At 38.7% G+C, this 23,102-nt stretch overlaps 1 protein-coding gene across 3 annotated transcripts in view; it reads right to left on the reverse strand.

Moving 5' to 3' along the window:
• Positions 1 to 23,102, reverse strand: part of MYPN (myopalladin) — a 777,058-nt gene that overhangs the window by 318,469 nt on the left and 435,487 nt on the right. For all 3 annotated transcript variants that reach the window (XM_053691847.1, XM_053691846.1, XM_053691845.1), the window contains exon 12: positions 7,024 to 7,168. In XM_053691847.1, coding sequence (XP_053547822.1) covers positions 7,024 to 7,168 — 145 coding nt within the window. The remainder of the gene's footprint in view (positions 1 to 7,023; positions 7,169 to 23,102) is intronic.

Consider the following 23,102-nt stretch of genomic DNA (forward strand, 5'->3'; position numbering starts at 1 on the left):
ATCAGCATATGACAGACCTGCACATGAGACTGAATACAGGATATTACAGTGTAACGTATATAGATCAGCATATGACAGACCTGCACATGAGACTGAATACAGGATATTACAGTGTAACGTATATAGATCAGCATATGACAGACCTGCACATGAGACTGAATACAGGATATTACAGTGTAACTTATATAGATCAGCATATGACAGACCTGCACATGAGACTGAATACAGGATATTACAGTGTAACATGTATATAGATCAGCATATGACAGACCTGCACATGAGACTGAATACAGGATATTACAGTGTAACGTATATAGATCAGCATATGACAGACCTGCACATGAGACTGAATACAGGATATTACAGTGTAACATGTATATATATCTAGCTTATGACAGACCTGCACATGAGACTGAATACAGGATATTACAGTGTAACGTATATAGATCAGCATATGACAGACCTGCACATGAGACTGAATACAGGATATTACAGTGTAACATGTATATAGATCAGCATATGACAGACCTGCACATGAGACTGAATACAGGATATTACAGTGTAAGTGTATATATATCAGCATATGACAGACCTGCACATGAGACTGAATACAGGATATTACAGTGTAATGTATATAGATCAGCATATGACAGACCTGCTCATGAGACTGAATACAGGATATTACAGTGTAACGTGTATATAGATCAGCATATGACAGACCTGCTCATGAGACTGAATACAGGATATTACAGTGTAACGTGTATATAGATCAGCATATGACAGACCTGCTCATGAGACTGAATACAGGATATTACAGTGTAACATGTATATAGATCAGCATATGACAGACCTGCACATGAGACTGAATACAGGATATTACAGTGTAACATGTATATAGATCAGCATATGACAGACCTGCACATGAGACTGAATACAGGATATTACAGTGTAACGTGTATATAGATCAGCATATGACAGACCTGCACATGAGACTGAATACAGGATATTACAGTGTAACGTATATAGATCAGCATATGACAGACCTGCACATGAGACTGAATACAGGATATTACAGTGTAACATGTATATAGATCAGCATATGACAGACCTGCACATGAGACTGAATACAGGATATTACAGTGTAACATGTATATAGATCAGCATATGACAGACCTGCACATGAGACTGAATACAGGATATTACAGTGTAACGTATATAGATCAGCATATGACAGACCTGCTCATGAGACTGAATACAGGATATTACAGTGTAACATGTATATAGATCAGTATATGACAGACCTGCACATGAGACTGAATACAGGATATTACAGTGTAACGTATATAGATCAGCATATGACAGACCTGCACATGAGACTGAATACAGGATATTACAGTGTAACGTGTATATAGATCAGCATATGACAGACCTGCACATGAGACTGAATACAGGATATTACAGTGTAACATGTATATAGATCAGCATATGACAGACCTGCACATGAGACTGAATACAGGATATTACAGTGTAACGTATATAGATCAGCATATGACAGACCTGCACATGAGACTGAATACAGGATATTACAGTGTAACGTATATATAGATCAGCATATGACAGACCTGCTCATGGGGCTGAATACAGGATATTACAGTGTAACGTGTATATAGATCAGCATATGACAGACCTGCTCATGAGACTGAATACAGGATATTACAGTGTAACGTGTATATAGATCAGCATATGACAGACCTGCACATGAGACTGAATACAGGATATTACAGTGTAACGTATATATAGATCAGCATATGACAGACCTGCTCATGGGGCTGAATACAGGATATTACAGTGTAACGTGTATATAGATCAGCATATGACAGACCTGCTCATGAGACTGAATACAGGATATTACAGTGTAACGTGTATATAGATCAGCATATGACAGACCTGCTCATGAGACTGAATACAGGATATTACAGTGTAACATGTATATAGATCAGCATATGACAGACCTGCACATGAGACTGAATACAGGATATTACAGTGTAACGTGTATATAGATCAGCATATGACAGACCTGCACATGAGACTGAATACAGGATATTACAGTGTAACGTATATAGATCAGCATATGACAGACCTGCACATGAGACTGAATACAGGATATTACAGTGTAACATGTATATAGATCAGCATATGACAGACCTGCACATGAGACTGAATACAGGATATTACAGTGTAACGTATATAGATCAGCATATGACAGACCTGCACATGAGACTGAATACAGGATATTACAGTGTAACGTGTATATAGATCAGCATATGACAGATCTGCTAATGAGACTGAATACAGGATATTACAGTGTAACATGTATATAGATCAGCATATGACAGACCTGCACATGAGACTGAATACAGGATATTACAGTGTAACGTATATAGATTAGCGTATGACAGACCTGCACATGAGACTGAATACAGGATATTACAGTGTAACATGTATATAGATCAGCATATGACAGACCTGCACATGAGACTGAATACAGGATATTACAGTGTAACATGTATATAGATCAGCATATGACAGACCTGCTCATGAGACTGAATACAGGATATTACAGTGTAACATGTATATAGATCAGTATATGACAGACCTGCACATGAGACTGAATACAGGATATTACAGTGTAACATGTATATAGATCAGCATATGACAGACCTGCTCATGAGACTGAATACAGGATATTACAGTGTAACATGTATATAGATCAGTATATGACAGACCTGCACATGAGACTGAATACAGGATATTACAGTGTAACATGTATATAGATCAGCATATGACAGACCTGCTCATGAGACTGAATACAGGATATTACAGTGTAACATGTATATAGATCAGTATATGACAGACCTGCACATGAGACTGAATACAGGATATTACAGTGTAATGTATATAGATCAGCATATGACAGACCTGCACATGAGACTGAATACAGGATATTACAGTGTAACGTATATAGATCAGCATATGACAGACCTGCTCATGAGACTGAATACAGGATATTACAGTGTAACATGTATATAGATCAGCATAAGACAGACCTGCACATGAGACTGAATACAGGATATTACAGTGTAACGTATATAGATCAGCATATGACAGACCTGCACATGAGACTGAATACAGGATATTACAGTGTAACGTATATAGATCAGCATATGACAGACCTGCACATGAGACTGAATACAGGATATTACAGTGTAACGTATATAGATCAGTATATGACAGACCTGCACATGAGACTGAATACAGGATATTACAGTGTAACATGTATATAGATCAGCATATGACCGACCTGCACATGAGACTGAATACAGGATATTACAGTGTAACATGTATATAGATCAGCATATGACAGACCTGCACATGAGACTGAATACAGGATATTACAGTGTAACGTATATAGATCAGCATATGACAGACCTGCACATGAGACTGAATACAGGATATTACAGTGTAACATGTATATAGATCAGCATATGACAGACCTGCTCATGAGACTGAATACAGGATATTACAGTGTAACATGTATATAGATCAGCATATGACAGACCTGCACATGAGACTGAATACAGGATATTACAGTGTAACGTATATAGATCAGCATATGACAGACCTGCACATGAGACTGAATACAGGATATTACAGTGTAACATGTATATAGATCAGCATATGACAGACCTGCACATGAGACTGAATACAGGATATTACAGTGTAACATGTATATAGATCAGCATATGACAGACCTGCACATGAGACTGAATACAGGATAGTACAGTGTAACGTATATAGATTAGCGTATGACAGACCTGCACATGAGACTGAATACAGGATATTACAGTGTAACGTATATAGATCAGCATATGACAAGACCTGCTCATGAGACTGAATACAGGATATTACAGTGTAACGTATATAGATCAGCATATGACAGACCTGCTCATGAGACTGAATACAGGATATTACAGTGTAACATGTATATAGATCAGCATATGACAGACCTGCTCATGAGACTGAATACAGGATATTATAGTGTAACGTATATAGATCAGCATATGACAGATCTGCACATGAGACTGAATACAGGATATTACAGTGTAACGTGTATATAGATCAGCATATGACAGACCTGCTCATGAGACTGAATACAGGATAGTACAGTGTAACGTATATAGATTAGCGTATGACAGACCTGCACATGAGACTGAATACAGGATATTACAGTGTAACGTATATAGATCAGCATATGACAGACCTGCACATGAGACTGAATACAGGATATTACAGTGTAACGTATATATATCAGCATATGACAGACCTGCACATGAGACTGAATACAGGATATTACAGTGTAACGTATATATAGATCAGCATATGACAGACCTGCACATGAGACTGAATAGAGGATATTACAGTGTAACGTGTATATAGATCAGCATATGACAGATCTGCTAATGAGACTGAATACAGGATATTACAGTGTAACGTATATAGATCAGCATATGACAGACCTGCACATGAGACTGAATACAGGATATTACAGTGTAACATGTATATAGATCAGCATATGACAGACCTGCACATGAGACTGAATACAGGATATTACAGTGTAACGTATATAGATCAGCATATGACAGACCTGCTCATGAGACTGAATACAGGATATTACAGTGTAACGTATATAGATCAGCATATGACAGACCTGCACATGAGACTGAATACAGGATATTATAGTGTAACGTATATAGATCAGCATATGACAGACCTGCACATGAGACTGAATACAGGATATTATAGTGTAACGTATATAGATCAGCATATGACAGACCTGCACATGAGACTGAATACAGGATATTATAGTGTAACGTATATAGATCAGCATATGACAGACCTGCACATGAGACTGAATACAGGATATTACAGTGTAACATGTATATAGATCAGCATATGACAGACCTGCTCATGAGACTGAATACAGGATATTACAGTGTAACATGTATATAGATCAGCATATGACAGACCTGCTCATGAGACTGAATACAGGATATTACAGTGTAACATGTATATAGATCAGCATATGACAGACCTGCACATGAGACTGAATACAGGATATTACAGTGTAACGTATATAGATCAGCATATGACAGACCTGCACATGAGACTGAATACAGGATATTACAGTGTAACGTATATAGATCAGCATATGACAGACCTGCACATGAGACTGAATACAGGATATTACAGTGTAACATGTATATATATCAGCATATGACAGACCTGCACATGAGACTGAATACAGGATATTACAGTGTAACATGTATATAGATCAGCATATGACAGACCTGCACATGAGACTGAATACAGGATATTACAGTGTAACATGTATATAGATCAGCATATGACAGACCTGCTCATGAGACTGAATACAGGATATTACAGTGTAACATGTATATAGATCAGCATATGACAGACCTGCACATGAGACTGAATACAGGATATTACAGTGTAACATGTATATATATCAGCATATGACAGACCTGCACATGAGACTGAATACAGGATATTACAGTGTAACATGTATATAGATCAGCATATGACAGACCTGCACATGAGACTGAATACAGGATATTACAGTGTAACGTGTATATAGATTAGCATATGACAGACCTGCACATGAGACTGAATACAAGATATTACAGTGTAACGTATATAGATCAGCATATGACAAGACCTGCTCATGAGACTGAATACAGGATATTACAGTGTAACGTATATAGATCAGCATATGACAGACCTGCTCATGAGACTGAATACAGGATATTACAGTGTAACGTATATAGATCAGCATATGACAGACCTGCACATGAGACTGAATACAGGATATTACAGTGTAACGTATATAGATTAGCGTATGACAGACCTGCACATGAGACTGAATACAGGATATTACAGTGTAACGTTTATATAGATTAGCGTATGACAGACCTGCTCATGGGGCTGAATACAGGATATTACAGTGTAACGTATATAGATCAGCATATGACAGACCTGCACATGAGACTGAATACAGGATATTACAGTGTAACGTGTATATAGATCAGCATATGACAGACCTGCTCATGAGACTGAATACAGGATATTATAGTGTAACGTATATAGATCAGCATATGACAGACCTGCACATGAGACTGAATACAGGATATTACAGTGTAACGTATATAGATCAGCATATGACAGACCTGCTAATGAGACTGAATACAGGATATTACAGTGTAACATGTATATAGATCAGCATATGACAGACCTGCACATGAGACTGAATACAGGATATTACAGTGTAACATGTATATAGATCAGCATATGACAGACCTGCACATGAGACTGAATACAGGATATTACAGTGTAACGTATATAGATTAGCGTATGACAGACCTGCACATGAGACTGAATACAGGATATTACAGTGTAACGTATATAGATCAGTATATGACAGACCTGCACATGAGACTGAATACAGGATATTACAGTGTAACGTATATAGATCAGCATATGACAGACCTGCTCATGAGACTGAATACAGGATATTGCAGTGTAACGTATATAGATCAGTATATGACAGACCTGCACATGAGACTGAATACAGGATATTACAGTGTAACATGTATATAGATCAGCATATGACAGACCTGCTCATGAGACTGAATACAGGATATTACAGTGTAACGTATATAGATCAGCATATGACAGACCTGCACATGAGACTGAATACAGGATATTACAGTGTAACGTGTATATAGATCAGCATATGACAGACCTGCACATGAGACTGAATACAGGATATTACAGTGTAACGTTTATATAGATTAGCGTATGACAGACCTGCTCATGGGGCTGAATACATTTGTACAACTTTGTCTATATCCAGTAAATTATAATATACTTTACAGCCATTCTTACCTGCTGCCGATAACTGTAATGGTTTGTATCATCTCTAAATGAGAGTTTCCTTTCCAATTCTTGGACAACATCTTTTTTCTTATTAGTTTCATCCTGAGCACTAAACCACACTGATTTTGCATTTTTCCTTGTTTCTTGGAATGACCTACAATATATAATCAAGATGCATATTGGAGAGTAGGGTATATTTAATAAGGGATGTGTATAAATGTAGTTAAAGAGGAAATACAATTATTTTTTATCACACATATGAAAGAGGAGAAAGCATTGTAAGTGAACATGAAATTCCTATAGGTTTTGTCTCGTACAGCAGTATACATGCGCCCAGTGCTATTGGCAGGCAAGCCTCAATAACAATGCATACACAAAGGAGGCTTATTTAAAGAGATAAGAATAAATCACAGTAAACATAAAAAGAAACAGTGTTTTAAAAAAAGCAAACAACATTTTTTGTACAAAATGAGTACTTAGAAATTCTCAGTGTAGCCACTGCCGCACGTGAGAACTGACAAAGCTGAAGTTAAGTTTTGCTTTCACATGATTTTTGCAGTAAAAGTCCTTTACTTTGAATGGGCAATAAACGGACTGCAGCTAGATCACTAAAGCAATAGCTTCTCCTTTGTTTTCTTTTACAGACCACAGCCCCTTTGTGGGGCTGTGAGAGGAAGTAATAAACACTGCACCAATTAAGTAAAAAAAAGAAATAAAACATCCTTTTAAAATGATGAATATTATATATATTGCAATTATTTCTATGAGGTATAAGCCGCTGCTTAGAGTTTTATTACAACACAAAACTCTTTTATAACCCTTTGATGTCCATTTTTAATAAAAAAACAACTGCAAAATACTTGATACGTTTTGTTTAACAGAGAAATATTACAATAATTTCTAGAAAGAATTGCACAAAGCAGAATAATTCACTAAACATCTAAAGGAAAACTAGCTGATCTCCTTTTGTGCTCAGACACATTATTATATATATTATCAGATTCTCCGGCACTTAGATTTACTTCTGTCTTTGTAGTTCCATAAGCACATCCCAGCAATAGACGTGGTTAGACCCAGTTGTGATTCTGCAAACTCCCTTTTTACTGTGCTTAGATTAGCTGCCCCTCTACTGATGAGGCCTATAGGCCGTAATGTACGTCTGGGGTGTAGTAATCCTTTGTTCAAGTGAGAAGTGCCTGCTATTTCAGGGCTGAACTGTACTTTTTTGGATAGGGTCAGACTGATATACTACAGGAGGGAAGCGCAGATAGGGCAGAAAGAGGCTGGTGTTGGACCCTTCCATATGGGCTATTGAGCATGATCCGTTCCCAGTTAAGCACATCTCCTTTTACTAAACTAGCCCGCACCCATCAACCTGCATCCCATTCTGTCATTTATTAACATTAACCCTTCAACACCAGTGCATATTGATAACCAGCACCCTGTATCTTACACGTCCCTGTGTCATTCTACCTCGTCACCAGCTACAATTCCCTAGAGTAGTATCACATCTTCTTCTGAAACCAGCGACACACAGGGCTGGATGCTGCAAGGGCACTGCAGTTTAAAACCATTAAATTGTATTTCACTTCTCTAAACCAGGAGCTACTAAATATTTATCTGTGCTGTATATAAACTGCCAGCCTCAGTGTCTGAAATTCAGATATTTATATTAATAACAATAAAAATCTCAGACTCCTAGCCCTGCTGCCCCTCTGTTAACCCTTAATATCCCCTGTGGTGGCAAGCTGCTGTCACTTAAAGCGACATGAAACCCCACAAATTTCTTGTAATGGATGATTATTTATCGTGCGCCTGCAAATTGGCAAGCGATAAATTAGTGCTCGACTAATTTAGCCCTTATTGCGTACACAGATCTTTTGTAATGCAGCACATAACTGCTTATATACTCTGCATATACAGACATTTAGGGCCAGATTACAAGTGGAGCACAAAATATTGCTTTTCCTAATGTGCGCTGGTATTACAAGTTAAGCGCAATGTGAAAGCGAGCTTGCATTTGCATTGCTGGGAAGCATTGCGCTCCCAAGAGGGCGCTTCCATAGGCTCCAATGGGAGCCTTGTTCTGATGCCATCAGAGATGGCACAGAACCAAAGCGCAGCGAGGAGGGTAAGTAGCACAGTGATGGCAGCAATATTATATATTACATATGTATATGCTTATATACACAAAGGCGGTACTACCAAGGTTGCGACATGCGCGGCTAAGACCGGGCTTTGGAGGTCTGCCACTCTTGGGGGGCCCGCCGCCCAGCAGATGTATCATGTGTGTGATAATGGCTCTGCCCCTGCTGCTCCTACAATAGGCTGCAAAGTACTAAGCAAGCCGGGAAAGTGGGAAACTGTTTGCGGGCAGTGCGCGCAGACCCAAGGGACAGCTGCTTTCGGCCAGGGGCCCCAGTCTTTGTTGTGGGGCACCTGGCCAAAAGCAGCTGCCCCTTGAGCCTGCGTGCGCTGCCCGCAAACAGTTTCCCACTTTCCCAGCTGGATTAGTACTTTGCTTCTAGGCTCCTCCCCTGCCCGCCCTGCACCGCATGCCTGTCCTGCCTGGGAAACTGTACTTGTAACGGGAGGGGGGTTTTGCAGGCTGCATCCTGCCTGGTGAACTGCTCTGCCCTGGCGCTGGGGCCTGGGACTGATGGCACTGGTGCTGGAGACTGTCCCGGCTGAAGTCACCGAGTGTGCGGTGCTGTAAGGTCAGTTTTCATTAATTATAATCTTTTAGAGTCTAGACTAGTAAAATTTACTAAAGCTGTAGCAGGTGCTGGAACCCCTCTACCTCACATGGGCTGCAACCCTGCCCTATTGCCCCTTGACGTCTTTCACAAAGACATTCTATGGAAGACTCCCTCACTCTGCAGTGCAATGACCCACAACAGGCATATCTCTCACCCCTAACTGCTCGCTCAAAGAGCACGACGCCCCCTGGCCTGCAGTACCTATAGCCCGGACTGCAAAGGGTCTCAGTCGAGCTCCCCGGTGCCTCTCCGCTCTGGTACCATGCTAAGGGGAAGCGCTGTCTGAACAATGCACCAACGTCACCCGGGCCTTGTGTGCAGGTACTAGCCTGGGCCTCACCTCAGAACCAGCTTGTGCGGGTTCCCTAGGCTAGAGCGGGCCAATTGGTGAATGTCTGGGTACACATGAGGACACACACCTCATAACACTTTATACTCCCAGACTCAGTAGTCAATTAGCGCCCTGAGTGTCTGCTAATGACCCCTAATTATGAGAGCCTAATCCTGGTTTGACTTTATGTCATTTTTGTAAATTTGATTCTGAAAGCCACACATGTGTAAGCAACGTTTTTGGTGATGATATTGGTATATTATATCCAACTTAATTTATAAGTCCCATTTATTGTGGATCTATTGTAAAGATGTGCCATTAGTGGATTTGGACAGAGGGTTTCTTTATTAGATATGACTTTAAATATATATATTTAAAGTCTAGAGTCTTATATCTATAGAGTATATAGAGATAGAGATAGTTAGGTTTACAAGTCCCATGTACTGGATCTATAAATCCTAGACTGTTGGAGGGATACTAGTATATCAGAGAACTATTTCTTTATTATGTTAAATATTATGGAGAAAAATATTGTCTAGAGTCATTCCTAATTTCTGTCATTATGATCTCCCATCTGTTAATCTTAGCATCTTTCTATTAGTAAAGAGCCACAAATACCCCTCTGTGGAAACTAGTAGGGTTAAACATGTAAACACAGGGAATCTGTGTCTACAACTCTTGTAGATATGTTTAATTCTTTATATTGAGAAGATGTGTAAGATCCTCTTTATTATTGAGGCCTTTTAGATGTAAACAATCCAGGTGGAAATCCATTTTGACTCTGCCATAAGAAGTTCTCTTTCATGATCTCCACCTCTACAATTTTTCTTTACTTTTTGTATTCCAATAAAATTCAGATGTTTATAGACACTTTTCAATGAAAAATCAAGGTAACATTAGAGTGCCGTCTAGGGCAAAGAAGTACAGAAAGCGCAAGAAGCCTTGAGTTATTTATTGTAACAACAAATGAATATAATCAACATAAAAACTTACATTCAAGTAAGTAGATTGGAGCACCAAGTTCATAAACAGCCGCAGTATAAGACCGGATCCTCAGGCAGATATGTCCAGGTTTCAAAAGGACCGCCGAACAAAGTCGGCGTCTGACGTCACTGTAAGGATCCGGCACCGGAGCGTACCCCTGCAGGCCTAAGCCTCTTAGACCGCTGACGCTGGTAGTATGACCGGAGCACAGGAGCACTAGTTGCGGTATCCCTACGCGTTTCGTCCAGATTCCGGCCGGACATCTTCAAGGGTGATTTGTGAAAAGTTCAGATTGAATGCTAAAGAGCTACTATGGGCCATCTATTTATACCATAGGGGAGAAGCGCCCTCTATTGGTATATTGGTATGATAGTAACCAGCATTGAAAAATATATACAATATACAATATACATATTAGAGTGCCGTCTCCATATTCAGCTTCTCAATGAGCAATATGTGTTCTCTCATTCTATCTTTCAAGGGTCTTGACGTCTGCCCTATGTATTGGAGTCCACATGTGCATTGCATCATATATATTACCCCTTTGTCCTGGCATCTTATAAGATCCCTGATCTTATATCTTTCTTTCGTATTATAGGATTGAAAACTGTCTGTGTTCTTGCCACATTAATACGCTTTACAGCTGGGGCATGGAAAAAAGCCTTTGATTCTTTTCCCACTGATACCATTTATTCCCAGTTGCATATATTTTTCTGAATACTGGGTGCTAATCTATTTTTCAGATTGTTAGTTTTTCTGTAGATGAATCTCGGTTGTGTCGGTAACTTGTCTCAGATAATGTCATCATCTTTTAACAAAGGCCAGTGTTTTCTAAATATCTTTCCCATGATGTGTTTATTGGCACTGTATTCCATAATAACAGAAACATTTATAAATTCCTCATTTATCTTGGAAACTTTCTTGTCTTTGTACTTTGTTAGTTCTTTTCTTTCGATCTTCCGTACTTCTTCTATTTTTGGTCTAATAGATCTTCTTTATACCCTCTGTCGATAAATTTATTTTTCAGTATCATAGCTTGTTCTTCCCACGTATACGGATTAGAGCATTTTTTCTTGATTCTTAATAGTTGGCCTTTCGGGATGTTATCTTTCCACTTTTCATGGTGACAGCTCAGTTTGTGTATGTAATTGTTGCTGTCAACTTCTTTAAAGTGTGTAGATGTCTCCAGTATCCCATCTTTCACCTCTATCTTTAGATCCAAGAATATAATTTGATTATAACTCCATTCATGTGTGAATTTCAGATTTGATGTATTTTTGTTCATGACCTCTATCGTATATTCTAGGTCCACTGCCGTACCTTTCCATATGATGATCACATCATCTATGTATCAGCGGTATAGGACCAGTTCCGTGCTGGCTGGGCATGATTCCCAGAAAATATCTTCCCATCTTCCCATATATAAATTCGCAGAGCTCGGCGCAAACCTGGTCCCCATCGCCGTACCACAAATTTGTTTATAGTACTTCCCATCATTGCAAAAATAGTTGTGGGTCAGGATATAGTGTTTACTATCCAGAATAAACTCACCTTGTTCTTTAGGGACATCTGGATCCTTTTTCAGGAAAAAGTCCACCGCTTCCAGTCCTTCTTTATGCGGGATGCTAGTGTAGAGTGACGTCACGTCACAAGTGGCCATTATATATCCCTCTTCCCAAGGAAAGCTTTATAGGAGTTTTAATACTTGTGTTGACTCCCTTAGAAAAGAGGGTAATTGTCTAACATATTTTTGTAAATTCTTGTCGACATACTCCGATAGATTGCAAGGATCCTATGCCGGAAATAATCGGTCTCCCTGGTGGATTACACAAGGATTTGTGTATCTTCGGCAGATGGTAAAATAATGGGGTTTTGGGATGTTTCACATCAATGTATATGAATTATTTTTCATTCAGTACCCCTAGTCTTCTTGCCTTTCCTAGCAAATCGTCTAATTCCTTCTTGTACCTCTCCAGGGGATTGTTGAGTAGTTTGTGATATGTTTTAGTATCACTGAGGATGCAGATGCTCTCTTGAACATAGTCACTCCTGTTTAGGATGACTATTCCACCTCGTTTATCAGCAGGTTTGATTGTCAAGTCGTTATTACTCTCAAGTTTCTTGACAGTCTCCATCTGTGTCCTTGACATATTGTGTTTTATATTTCTTAATTTTCTTGATCCTATGTTTCTTAATTAATTGCAAACTACAGTCTCAAAGGCCTCAAAAGCTCTCCCCTTACTGTTTGTGGGGTAGAAGGTAGATCTTGGCTTTAGATCTGTATCTGTAAAGTTATCATTTGTTGTGATTGTGCTATATCCTCTTGGTCCTGATGTCTAAAGTGGGGTCTTATATAGAAAATACACATTCTTTTTTAATAGATAAGCCCTTAGGTATAATATTTAGCTCTAGACATTATTTAAAAAGGAAATTTCAGCTTTATATCTGACCTCTGAGATAAGTAGTTTTTCTAATTCTCTAAATATGGATTCAATGTCTATAGAGTAATCTTCTTCCATATTCTCATGATTGCCTATATTAGGGGTGTCTAGGTCAATATCTTGTCTAAGTGACTTGAGAGACTCCATAAATATAATGTAAGAAATATAATAAAAAAGAGAAGAAAATAGAGAATATATGAAATATGAAATATCTGGGTCTGGCTGCTTAGATCCTTACTAGATAATAAATGTCAATCAGAGAAGTGATAAAAGACCAAGCACCCAGATGAATGTACCTTTAGCTCTGATTGTTTGGTTACCTATTTAACCAAAAAGAAAGACAGGAGTTGGTGTGAGTATGAACAGAGTATGAAAATAGAATTTAAGGCTACGGTACTTGCTAGTGATATATATGGTCTCCCACTATATATATCAAAAATGGATAATGTGGAATTAAAATGTCATTTAATACAAACAAAAATAAAAAATAAAGTTAGACAAATTTTAAAACATAGATCCATGTACACAAGTGTAATAAAAACAATAAAATCTTGAAAAACAATGTTAACTATATATGGTACAGATTATTCTGGCTTGATTGGAGTTTTCCTAGGTTCTTCTCTTATATTATATTTCTTACATAATATTGATGGAGTCTCTCAAGTCACTTAAACAAGATATTGACCTAGACACCCCTAATATAGGCAATCTTGAGAATATGGAAGAAGATGACTCTATAGACATTCAATCCATGTTTAGAGAATTAGAAAAAACTACTTATCTCAGAGGTCAGATATAAAGCTGAAATTTCCTTTTTAAAGAAATGCCTAGAGCTAAATATTATACCTAAGGGCTTATCTGTTAAAAAAGAATGTGCCTTTTTTTATCAGACCCCACTTTATCTGACTGATGGACTGATACTCTGATACAGGCCCTCCAGATCACTAATGAAACTCAATATAGAATATAGAGAATAATTAAACACATAGACTGTGAAATTAAGGAGGATGAAATAATAATAATGAATTTAGAAAACTCAAGTACAGACTCTAAAGACATCATAGATAGGAAAGCCACCTTAATTAAAAAGGTGACAAAAGTTAGGGATGAAGTTATTCAGAAAAAGACCAAAAAGTTTAAAAGAGAGATAGACAACTCACAGAATAAGGATCCTCTAGAAATTGAGGAAGAGAGCAATATCATAGACACTAACACAAATACAGAGAATGAGGGAGAAGACCATACAACCTGGACCACGGTATCACACAAAAAAAACAAAAAACAATCCCTATAATAAAGACTTTAAGAGACGGAATATAAACCCCCATCTCCATAATAGAACTAATTTTCAATATAGTCCACAGAGGGACATTCATTATAGTTCCCACAGAGACACCTACACCGTTCAAAACCATAGGGGTTGGGCCAACAGAGAATATAACCCACCATACCAGAATGGAGGCTGGGGGAACCCATACCGTAGATTTCACAATAACCACAACAGAGCTTACAGAGAACCACAGAGGTATATGAGATCAAAGGTTGGACAATATGTCTACTACGAGAAGGAAATGGGATATGAAGATAGGTATTATATCAGCCAAGAAAATCATAACCATTATGATAATAGAAACTATCATCGCCATTCTCCAAACAGACATCCACAAGAAGGAAGATCCTCCCCCCCGAGGCATAGACTCAATAAATCAAGAATCTATTACGATAGACATGATGAGTTCCAGACAGATAGAGACATCTACAAAACACCAAACTGGCAAGAGAGATATGTGAAACCCTAGAAAAGATCTCCTGAACATCATGTCTACTATAGAAGACAAATAGAAGAAAATAACACACAGAGATGGAAAGGACAAGCTCAAAGAAATAAAGCTGACCACATTGGGGATCAAACAATATCCATCACGCCGACTTCAGCTCAACCTTCCTCTTCGTCGTCTTTTTAAGGATTAAATCAACCAACTACAGACAGGACAAAGAGAGAAACGTACTGAAGAGAAAAAATATAGAGATAGAGGATCCAACCCAACCAAACACAAAAAGAAAACCCATAGAGGGAAGAGAGGGGGCATTGGACTGAATAAGAGTAAAAAAGAGAAGCCTCATAAAATTGAGGGGAAGGAGAGCAATCAAGGAATATACAATCTTAGCTCATATGAACTTTCAGACAATGAAAATAAAGTATTGAGATACGGTCTATCATTAGCACCATCAAGAAGCCTTGATAAGTTCCAATCCTTTGTTAACACTAAGGGCTAGATTTATCAAGCCCCTACAGCAGCAAGTTCTCACAAGAACTTGCTCGCCGTGATTTATCAAGCAGCGGTCACCAGACCGCTGCTTCCCTACGCTCTTCGCCACCTCTAAGGTGGCGAAATTCAATCTCCTCGGTCGAGTCCAACCGAGGAGATTGACAGCTCCTGCCCACACGTGATTGGCTGTGCGCGGGAAGGGGGCGGGACTGCACGCAAGCGCAAAATTGCGCTCATGTGCAATGTTGATTACCTACGGGTAATTTTGCCCCGCCACAGGCGAGCTGAGGCATACAGGGGCGCGTATACGTGCCCCCGTACGCCTCAGCTATGATATATCTAGCCCTTAGGAATTCATAAGGAAGCTAACTCTGAAAAGGTTTTTTATGAAGTCTGCAATAGAGACTGAGACATCAGGACCAAGAAGATATAGCACAATCACAACAAATGATAACTTCACACATACAGATCTAAAGCCAAGATCTACCTTCTACCGCACAAACAATAAGGGAAGTGCTATTAAGGCTTTTGAGACTATAGTTTGCAATGAAATAAGAAACATAGGATCAAGAAAATTAAGAAATATAAAACACAATATGTCAAGGACACAGATGGAGATTGTCAAGAAACTTGAGAGTAATAACAACTTGACAATCAAACCTGCTGATAAAGTGGAATAGTCATCCAAACAGGAGAGACTATGTTCAAGAGAGCATCCGCATCCTCAGTGATACTAAAACATATCACAAACTACTCAACAATCCCGTGGAGAGGTACAAGAAGGAATTAGATGATTTGCTAGGAAAGGCAAGAAGACTAGGGGTACTGAATGAAAAATAATTCAGATATATTGATGTGAAACATCCCAAAACCCCAGAATGTTACAGTCTGCCGAAGTTACACAAGTCCCTGTGTAATCCACCAGGGAGACTGATAATTTCTGGTATAGGATCCTTGACTAGCAATCTATTGGAGTATGTCGACAAAAAATTTACAAAAATATGTTATACAACTACCCTCCTTTCTAAGGGACTCGACACAAGTATTAAAACTACTAGAAAGCATCCCTTGGGAAGAGGGATATATAACAGCCACCTGTGACGTGACGTCACTCTACACTAGCATCCCGCATAAAGAAGGACTGGAAGTGGTGGACTTTTTCCTGAAAAAGGATCCAGATGTCCCTAAAGAACAAGGTGACTTTATTCTGGATAGTATACACTATATCCTGACCCACAACTATTTTTGCAATGATGGGAAGTACTATAAACAAATTTGTGGTACGGCGATGAGGACCAGGTTCCTGCCAAGCTACGCAAATTTATATATGGGAAGATGGGAACATATTTTCTGGGAATCATGCCCAGCCAGCTCGGACCTTGTCCTATACCGCTGATACATAGATGATGTGATCATCATATGGAAAGGTACGGCAGTGGACCTAGAATATACGATAGAGGTCATGAACAAAAATACATCAAATCTGAAATTCACACATGAATGGAGTTATAATCAAATTAAATTCTTGGATCTGAAGATAGAGGTGAAAGATGGGATACTGGAGACATCTACACACTTTAAAGAAGTTGACAGCAACAATTACATACACAAGCTGAGCTGTCACCACGAAAAGTGGAAAGATAACATCCCGAAAAGGCCAACTTTTAAGAATCAAGAAAAATTGCTCTAATCCGGATACATGGGAAGAACAAGCTATGATACTGAAAAATAAATGTATCGACAGAGGGTATAAAGAAGATCTATTAGACCAAAAAATAGAAGTACGGAAGATCAAAAGAAAAGAACTAAAGTACAAAGACAAGAAAGTTTCCAAAATAAATGAGTAATTTATAAATGTTCCTATTACAGAATACAGTGCCAATAAACACATCATGGGAAAGATATTTAGCAAACACTGGCCTTTGTTAAAAGATGATGACATTATCTGAGACAAGATACCGACACAACTGAGATTCATCTACAGAAAAACTAACAATCTGAAAAATAGATTAGCACCCAGTATTCAGAGAAATATGCAACTGGGCATAAATGGTATCAGTGGGAAAATAATCAAAGGCTTTTTTCCATGTCCCAGCTGTAAAGCATGTAAATGTGGCAAGTAAACAGCCAGTTTTCAATCCTATAAAATGAAAGAAAGATATAAGGATAAGGGATCTTATAAGATGCCAGGACAAAGGGGTAATATATATGATGCAATGTACATGTGGACTCCAATACATAGGGCAGATGTCAAGACCCTTGAAAGATAGAATAAGAGAACACATGTTGCTCATTGAGAAGCTGAATATGGAGACGGCACTCTTTTCAATAAAACATCAAGGTAACATTAAACATCTGAATTTCATTAGAATACAAAAAGTGAAGAAAAATTGGAGAGGTGGAGATCACGAAAGAGAACTTCTTACGGCAGAGTCAAAATGGATTTTCCACCTGGATTGTTTAAATCCAAAAGGCCTCAATAATAAAGAGGATCTTACACATCTTCTGAATATAAAGAATTAAACATATCTACAAGAGTTGTAGACACAGATTTCCCCGTGTTTACATGTTTAAAGAGACACTGAACCCAAATCTTTTCTTTTGTGTATCAGATAGAGCATGCAATTTTAATCAACTTTCTAATTTACTCCTTTAATGAAATTTTCATCATTCTCTTGATATGTTTATTTGAAAAGCAAGAATGTTAGTTTCTTTCATGTAATTGGCAAGAGTCCATGAGCTAGTGACATATGGGATATACAATCCTACCAGGAGGGGCAAAGTTTCCCAAACCTCAAAATGCCTATAAATACACCCCTCACCACACCCACAATTCAGTTTTTACAAACTTTGCCTCCTATGGAGGTGGTGAAGTAAGTTTGTGCTAAGATTTCTACATTGATATGCGCTTCTCAGCATTGTTGAAGCCCGATTCCTCTCAGAGTACAGCGAATGTCAGAGGGACGTGAAGGGAGTATCACCTATTGAATACGATGATTTCCCTAACGGGGGTCTTTTTTTTATGGGTTCTCTGTTATCGGTCGTAGAGATTCATCTCCTACCTCCCTTTTCAGATTGATGATATACTCTCAAATTTACCATTACCTCTACTAAAGAACTGTTTTAGTACTGGCTTGGCTATCTGCTATATGTGGATGGGTGTCTTTTTGGTAAGTATGTTTTTATTACTTAAGACACTCTCAGCTATGGTTTGGCACTTTATGCAAATTATATAAAGTTCTAAATATATGTATTGTACTTATATTTGCCATGAGTCAGGTTCATGTATTTCCTTCTGCAGACTGTCAGTTTCATATTTGGGAATATAAACACTTTAAGAAATTTGTTTCTTACCTGGGGTTTAGTCTTTTTTCAATTTTGACTACTTTTGCATTTGCGGGTGTTAGGCCCGCGGGTGCGTCAAATGTTAGACTTTATTGCGTCATTTTTGGCGCGCAAAATTAAGTTTTTTGATGCAACTTCGTCATTTCCAGCGTCATACGTGACGTCGAGACCTTTCACACTGCGGCGTCATTAGTGACGCAAGTGTGTCATTTCCGGTCATTTTTGGCGCCAAAAAAGTTTACGTTACGTTGTGCGTCATGTTTGCCTCCTGCTTTCTTCTCTATAAAGAGGCCTATGCTTTTGCATTTTTTCCCATTCCTGAAACTGTCATTTAAGGAAATAGATCATTTTGCTTTATATGTTGTTTTTTCTTTTACATTGAGCAAGATGTCCCAATCCGATCCTGTCTCTGAAGTTTCTGCTGGAACATTGCTGCCTGACGTCGGTTCTACCAAAACTAAGTGCATTTGTTGCAAAATTGTAGAAATTATTCCACCGAATGTCATTTGTAATAGTTGTCATGATAAACTTTTACATGCAGATAGTGTTTCTATCAGTAATAGTACATTGCCAGTTGCAGTTCCTTCAACTTCTAATGTGCATGATATACCTGTAAATTTTAAAGAATTTGTTTCTGAATCTATTAGGAAGGCTTTGTCTGCATTTCCACCTTCTAATAAACGTAAAAGGTCTTTTAAAACTTCTCATTTAGCTGATGAAATTTCAAATGACCAACAACATAATAATTCATCCTCTTCTGCTGAGGATCTATCTGAAAAAGAAGATCCTTCCTCAGATATTGACACTGACAAATCTACTTATTTATTTAAAATAGAGTATATGCGTTCTTCATTAAAAGAAGTGTTAATTACTTTGGATATTGAGGTAACCAGTCCTATTGACGTTCAGTCTAATAAACATTTAAATGCTGTTTTTAAACCTCCTGTGGTTTCCCCAGGTGTTTTTCCCATTCCTGAGGCTATTTCTGATATGATTTCTAGGGAATCGAATAAGCCAGGTACTTCCTTTGTTCCTTCTTCAAGGTTTAAAAGATTGTATCCTTTACCAGCAAAATCTATAGAGTTTTGGGAAAAGATCCCCAAAGTTGATGGGGCTATTTCTACTCTTGCTAAAAGTACCACTATTCCTATGGAAGATAGCACTTCCTTTAAGGATCCTTTAGATAGGAAGCTTGAATCTTATCTAAGGAAGGCCTATTTATATTCAGGTCATCTTCTCAGACCTGCTATTTCTTTGGGTGATGTTGCGGCTGCATCAACCTTTTGGTTGGAAAACAGCGCAACATGAATTGGATTCAGACTTATCTAGCATTGTTCGCTTACTGCAACATGCTAATCATTTTATTTGTGATGCCATTTTTTATATAATCAAAATTGATGTTAGATCCATGTCTTTAGCTGTATTAGCTAGAAGAGCTTTGTGGCTTAAATCTTGGAATGCTGATATGACATCTAAATCTATATTACTATCTCTTTCTTTCCCAGGTAATCATTTATTTGGTTCTCAGTTGGATTCTATTATTTCAACTATCACTGGAGGAAAAGGAGTTTTTTTGCCTCAGGATAAAAAACCTAAGGGTAAATCTAAGGCTTCTAACCGTTTTCGTTCCTTTCGTCAGAATAAGAAACAAAAACTCAATCCTCCTCCCAAGGAATCTGCTTCCAGTTGGAAGCCTTCCTCAAATTGGAATAAATCCAAGCCATTTAGGAAACCAAAGTCTGCCCCTAAGTCCGCATGAAGGTGTGGCCCTCATTCCAGCTCAGCTGGTAGGGGGCAGATTAAGGTTTTTCAAGGATTTTTGGATAAAATCTGTCCAAAATCATTGGATTCAGAGCATTGTCTCTCAAGGGTATCGAATAGGATTCAAAGTAAGACCTCCTGTGAGAAGATTTTTTCTCTCACACATTCCTGTAAATCCAGTAAAAGCTCAGGCTTTTCTGAAGTGTGTTTCAGACCTGGAGTCTTCAGGGGTAATCATGCCAGTTCCTCTTCATGAACAAGGTTTGGGGTTTTATTCAAACCTATTCATTGTACCAAAGAAAGAAAATTTGTTCAGACCAGTTCTGGATCTGAAAATTTTGAATCGTTATGTAAGAGTACCAACTTTCAAGATGGTGACTATAAGGACTATTCTGCCTTTTGTTCAGCAAGGACATTATATGTCCACAATAGACTTGCAGGATGCATACCTTCATATTCCGATTCATCCAGAACACTATCAGTTTCTGAGATTCTCTTTTCTAGACAAGCATTACCAATTTGTTACTCTTCCATTTGGCCTAGCAACAGCTCCAAGAATCTTTTCAAAGGTTCTGGGTGCCCTACTATCTGTAATCAGAGAACAGGGTATTGCAGTGTTTCCTTATTTGGACGATATCTTGGTACTAGCTCAGTCTTTACATACTGCAGAATCTCACACGAATCAACTAGTGTTGTTTCTTCGGAAACATGGTTGGAGGATCAATTTACCAAAAAGTTTCTTAATTCCTCAGACAAGGGTCACCTTTTTAGGTTTCCAGATAGATTCAGTGTCCATGACTCTGTCTCTAACAGACAAGAGACGTTTAAAATTGATTGCAGCCTGCCGGCGCCTTCAGTCTCAGTCATTCCCTTCAGTGGCTATGTGCATGGAAGTTTTAGGTCTCATGACTGCAGCATCGGACGCAATCCCCTTTGCTCGTTTTCACATGAGACCTCTACAGCTTTGTATGCTGAATCAATGGTGCAGGGATTATACAAAGATATCACAATTAATATCCTTGAATCCCAATGTACGACACTCTCTGACATGGTGGGTAGATCACCATTGTTTGGTTCAAGGGGCTTCTTTTGTTCGTCCAACCTGGACTGTGATCACAACAGATGCAAGTCTTTCAGGTTGGGGAGCCGTTTGGGGGTCTCTGACAGCACAAGGGGTTTGGAAATCTCAAGAGGCGAGATTACCAATAAATATTTTAGAACTCCGTGCAATTCTCAGGGCTCTTCAGTTCTGGCCTCTACTAAAGAGAGAACCGTTCATTTGTTTTCAGACAGACAATATCACAACTGTGGCTTATGTCAATCATCAGGGTGGGACTCACAGTCCCCAAGCTATGAAAGAAGTATCTCGGATACTTGCTTGGGCGGAATCCAGCTCCAGTCTAATCTCTGCGGTGCATATCCCAGGTGTAGACAATTGGGAGGCGGATTATCTCAGCCGCCAGACTTTACATCCAGGGGAGTGGTCTCTCCATCCAGATGTGTTTTCTCAGATTCTTCAGATGTGGGGGCTTCCAGAGATAGATCTCAAGGCCTCTCATCTAAACAGGAAACTTCCCAGATACCTGTCCAGGTCCAGGGATGTTCAGGCGGAAGCAGTGGATGCGCTGACACTTCCTTGGTGTTATCAACCTGCTTACATCTTCCCGCCTCTAGTTCTTCTTCCAAGAGTGATTTCCAAAATCATCATGGAACAGTCTTTTGTGTTGCTGGTGGCTCCAGCATGGCCACACAGGTTTTGGTATGCGGATATGGTTCGGATGTCCAGTTGCCCGCCTTGGCCACTTCCGTTACGGCAGGACCTACTATCTCAAGGTCCGTTTTTCCATCAGGATCTCAAATCATTAAATTTGAAGGTATGGAAATTGAATGCTTAGTTCTAAGTCATAGAGGTTTCTCTGATTCAGTGATTAATACTATGTTACAAGCTCGTAAATCTGTCTCTAGGAAGATTTATTATAGAGTTTGGAAGGCTTACATTTCATGGTGTTCTTCTCATAAATTTTCCTGGCATTCTTTTAGAATTCCTAGAATTTTGCAGTTTCTTCAGGATGGTCTGGATAAGGGTTTGTCTGCAAGTTCCTTGAAAGGACAAATCTCCGCTCTTTCTGTTTTATTTCACAGAAAAATTGCTATACTTCCTGATATACACTGTTTTGTACAGGCTTTAGTTCGTATT

Source organism: Bombina bombina, chromosome 9, assembly GCF_027579735.1.
Source record: "Bombina bombina isolate aBomBom1 chromosome 9, aBomBom1.pri, whole genome shotgun sequence".
Classification (NCBI taxonomy): domain Eukaryota; kingdom Metazoa; phylum Chordata; class Amphibia; order Anura; family Bombinatoridae; genus Bombina; species Bombina bombina.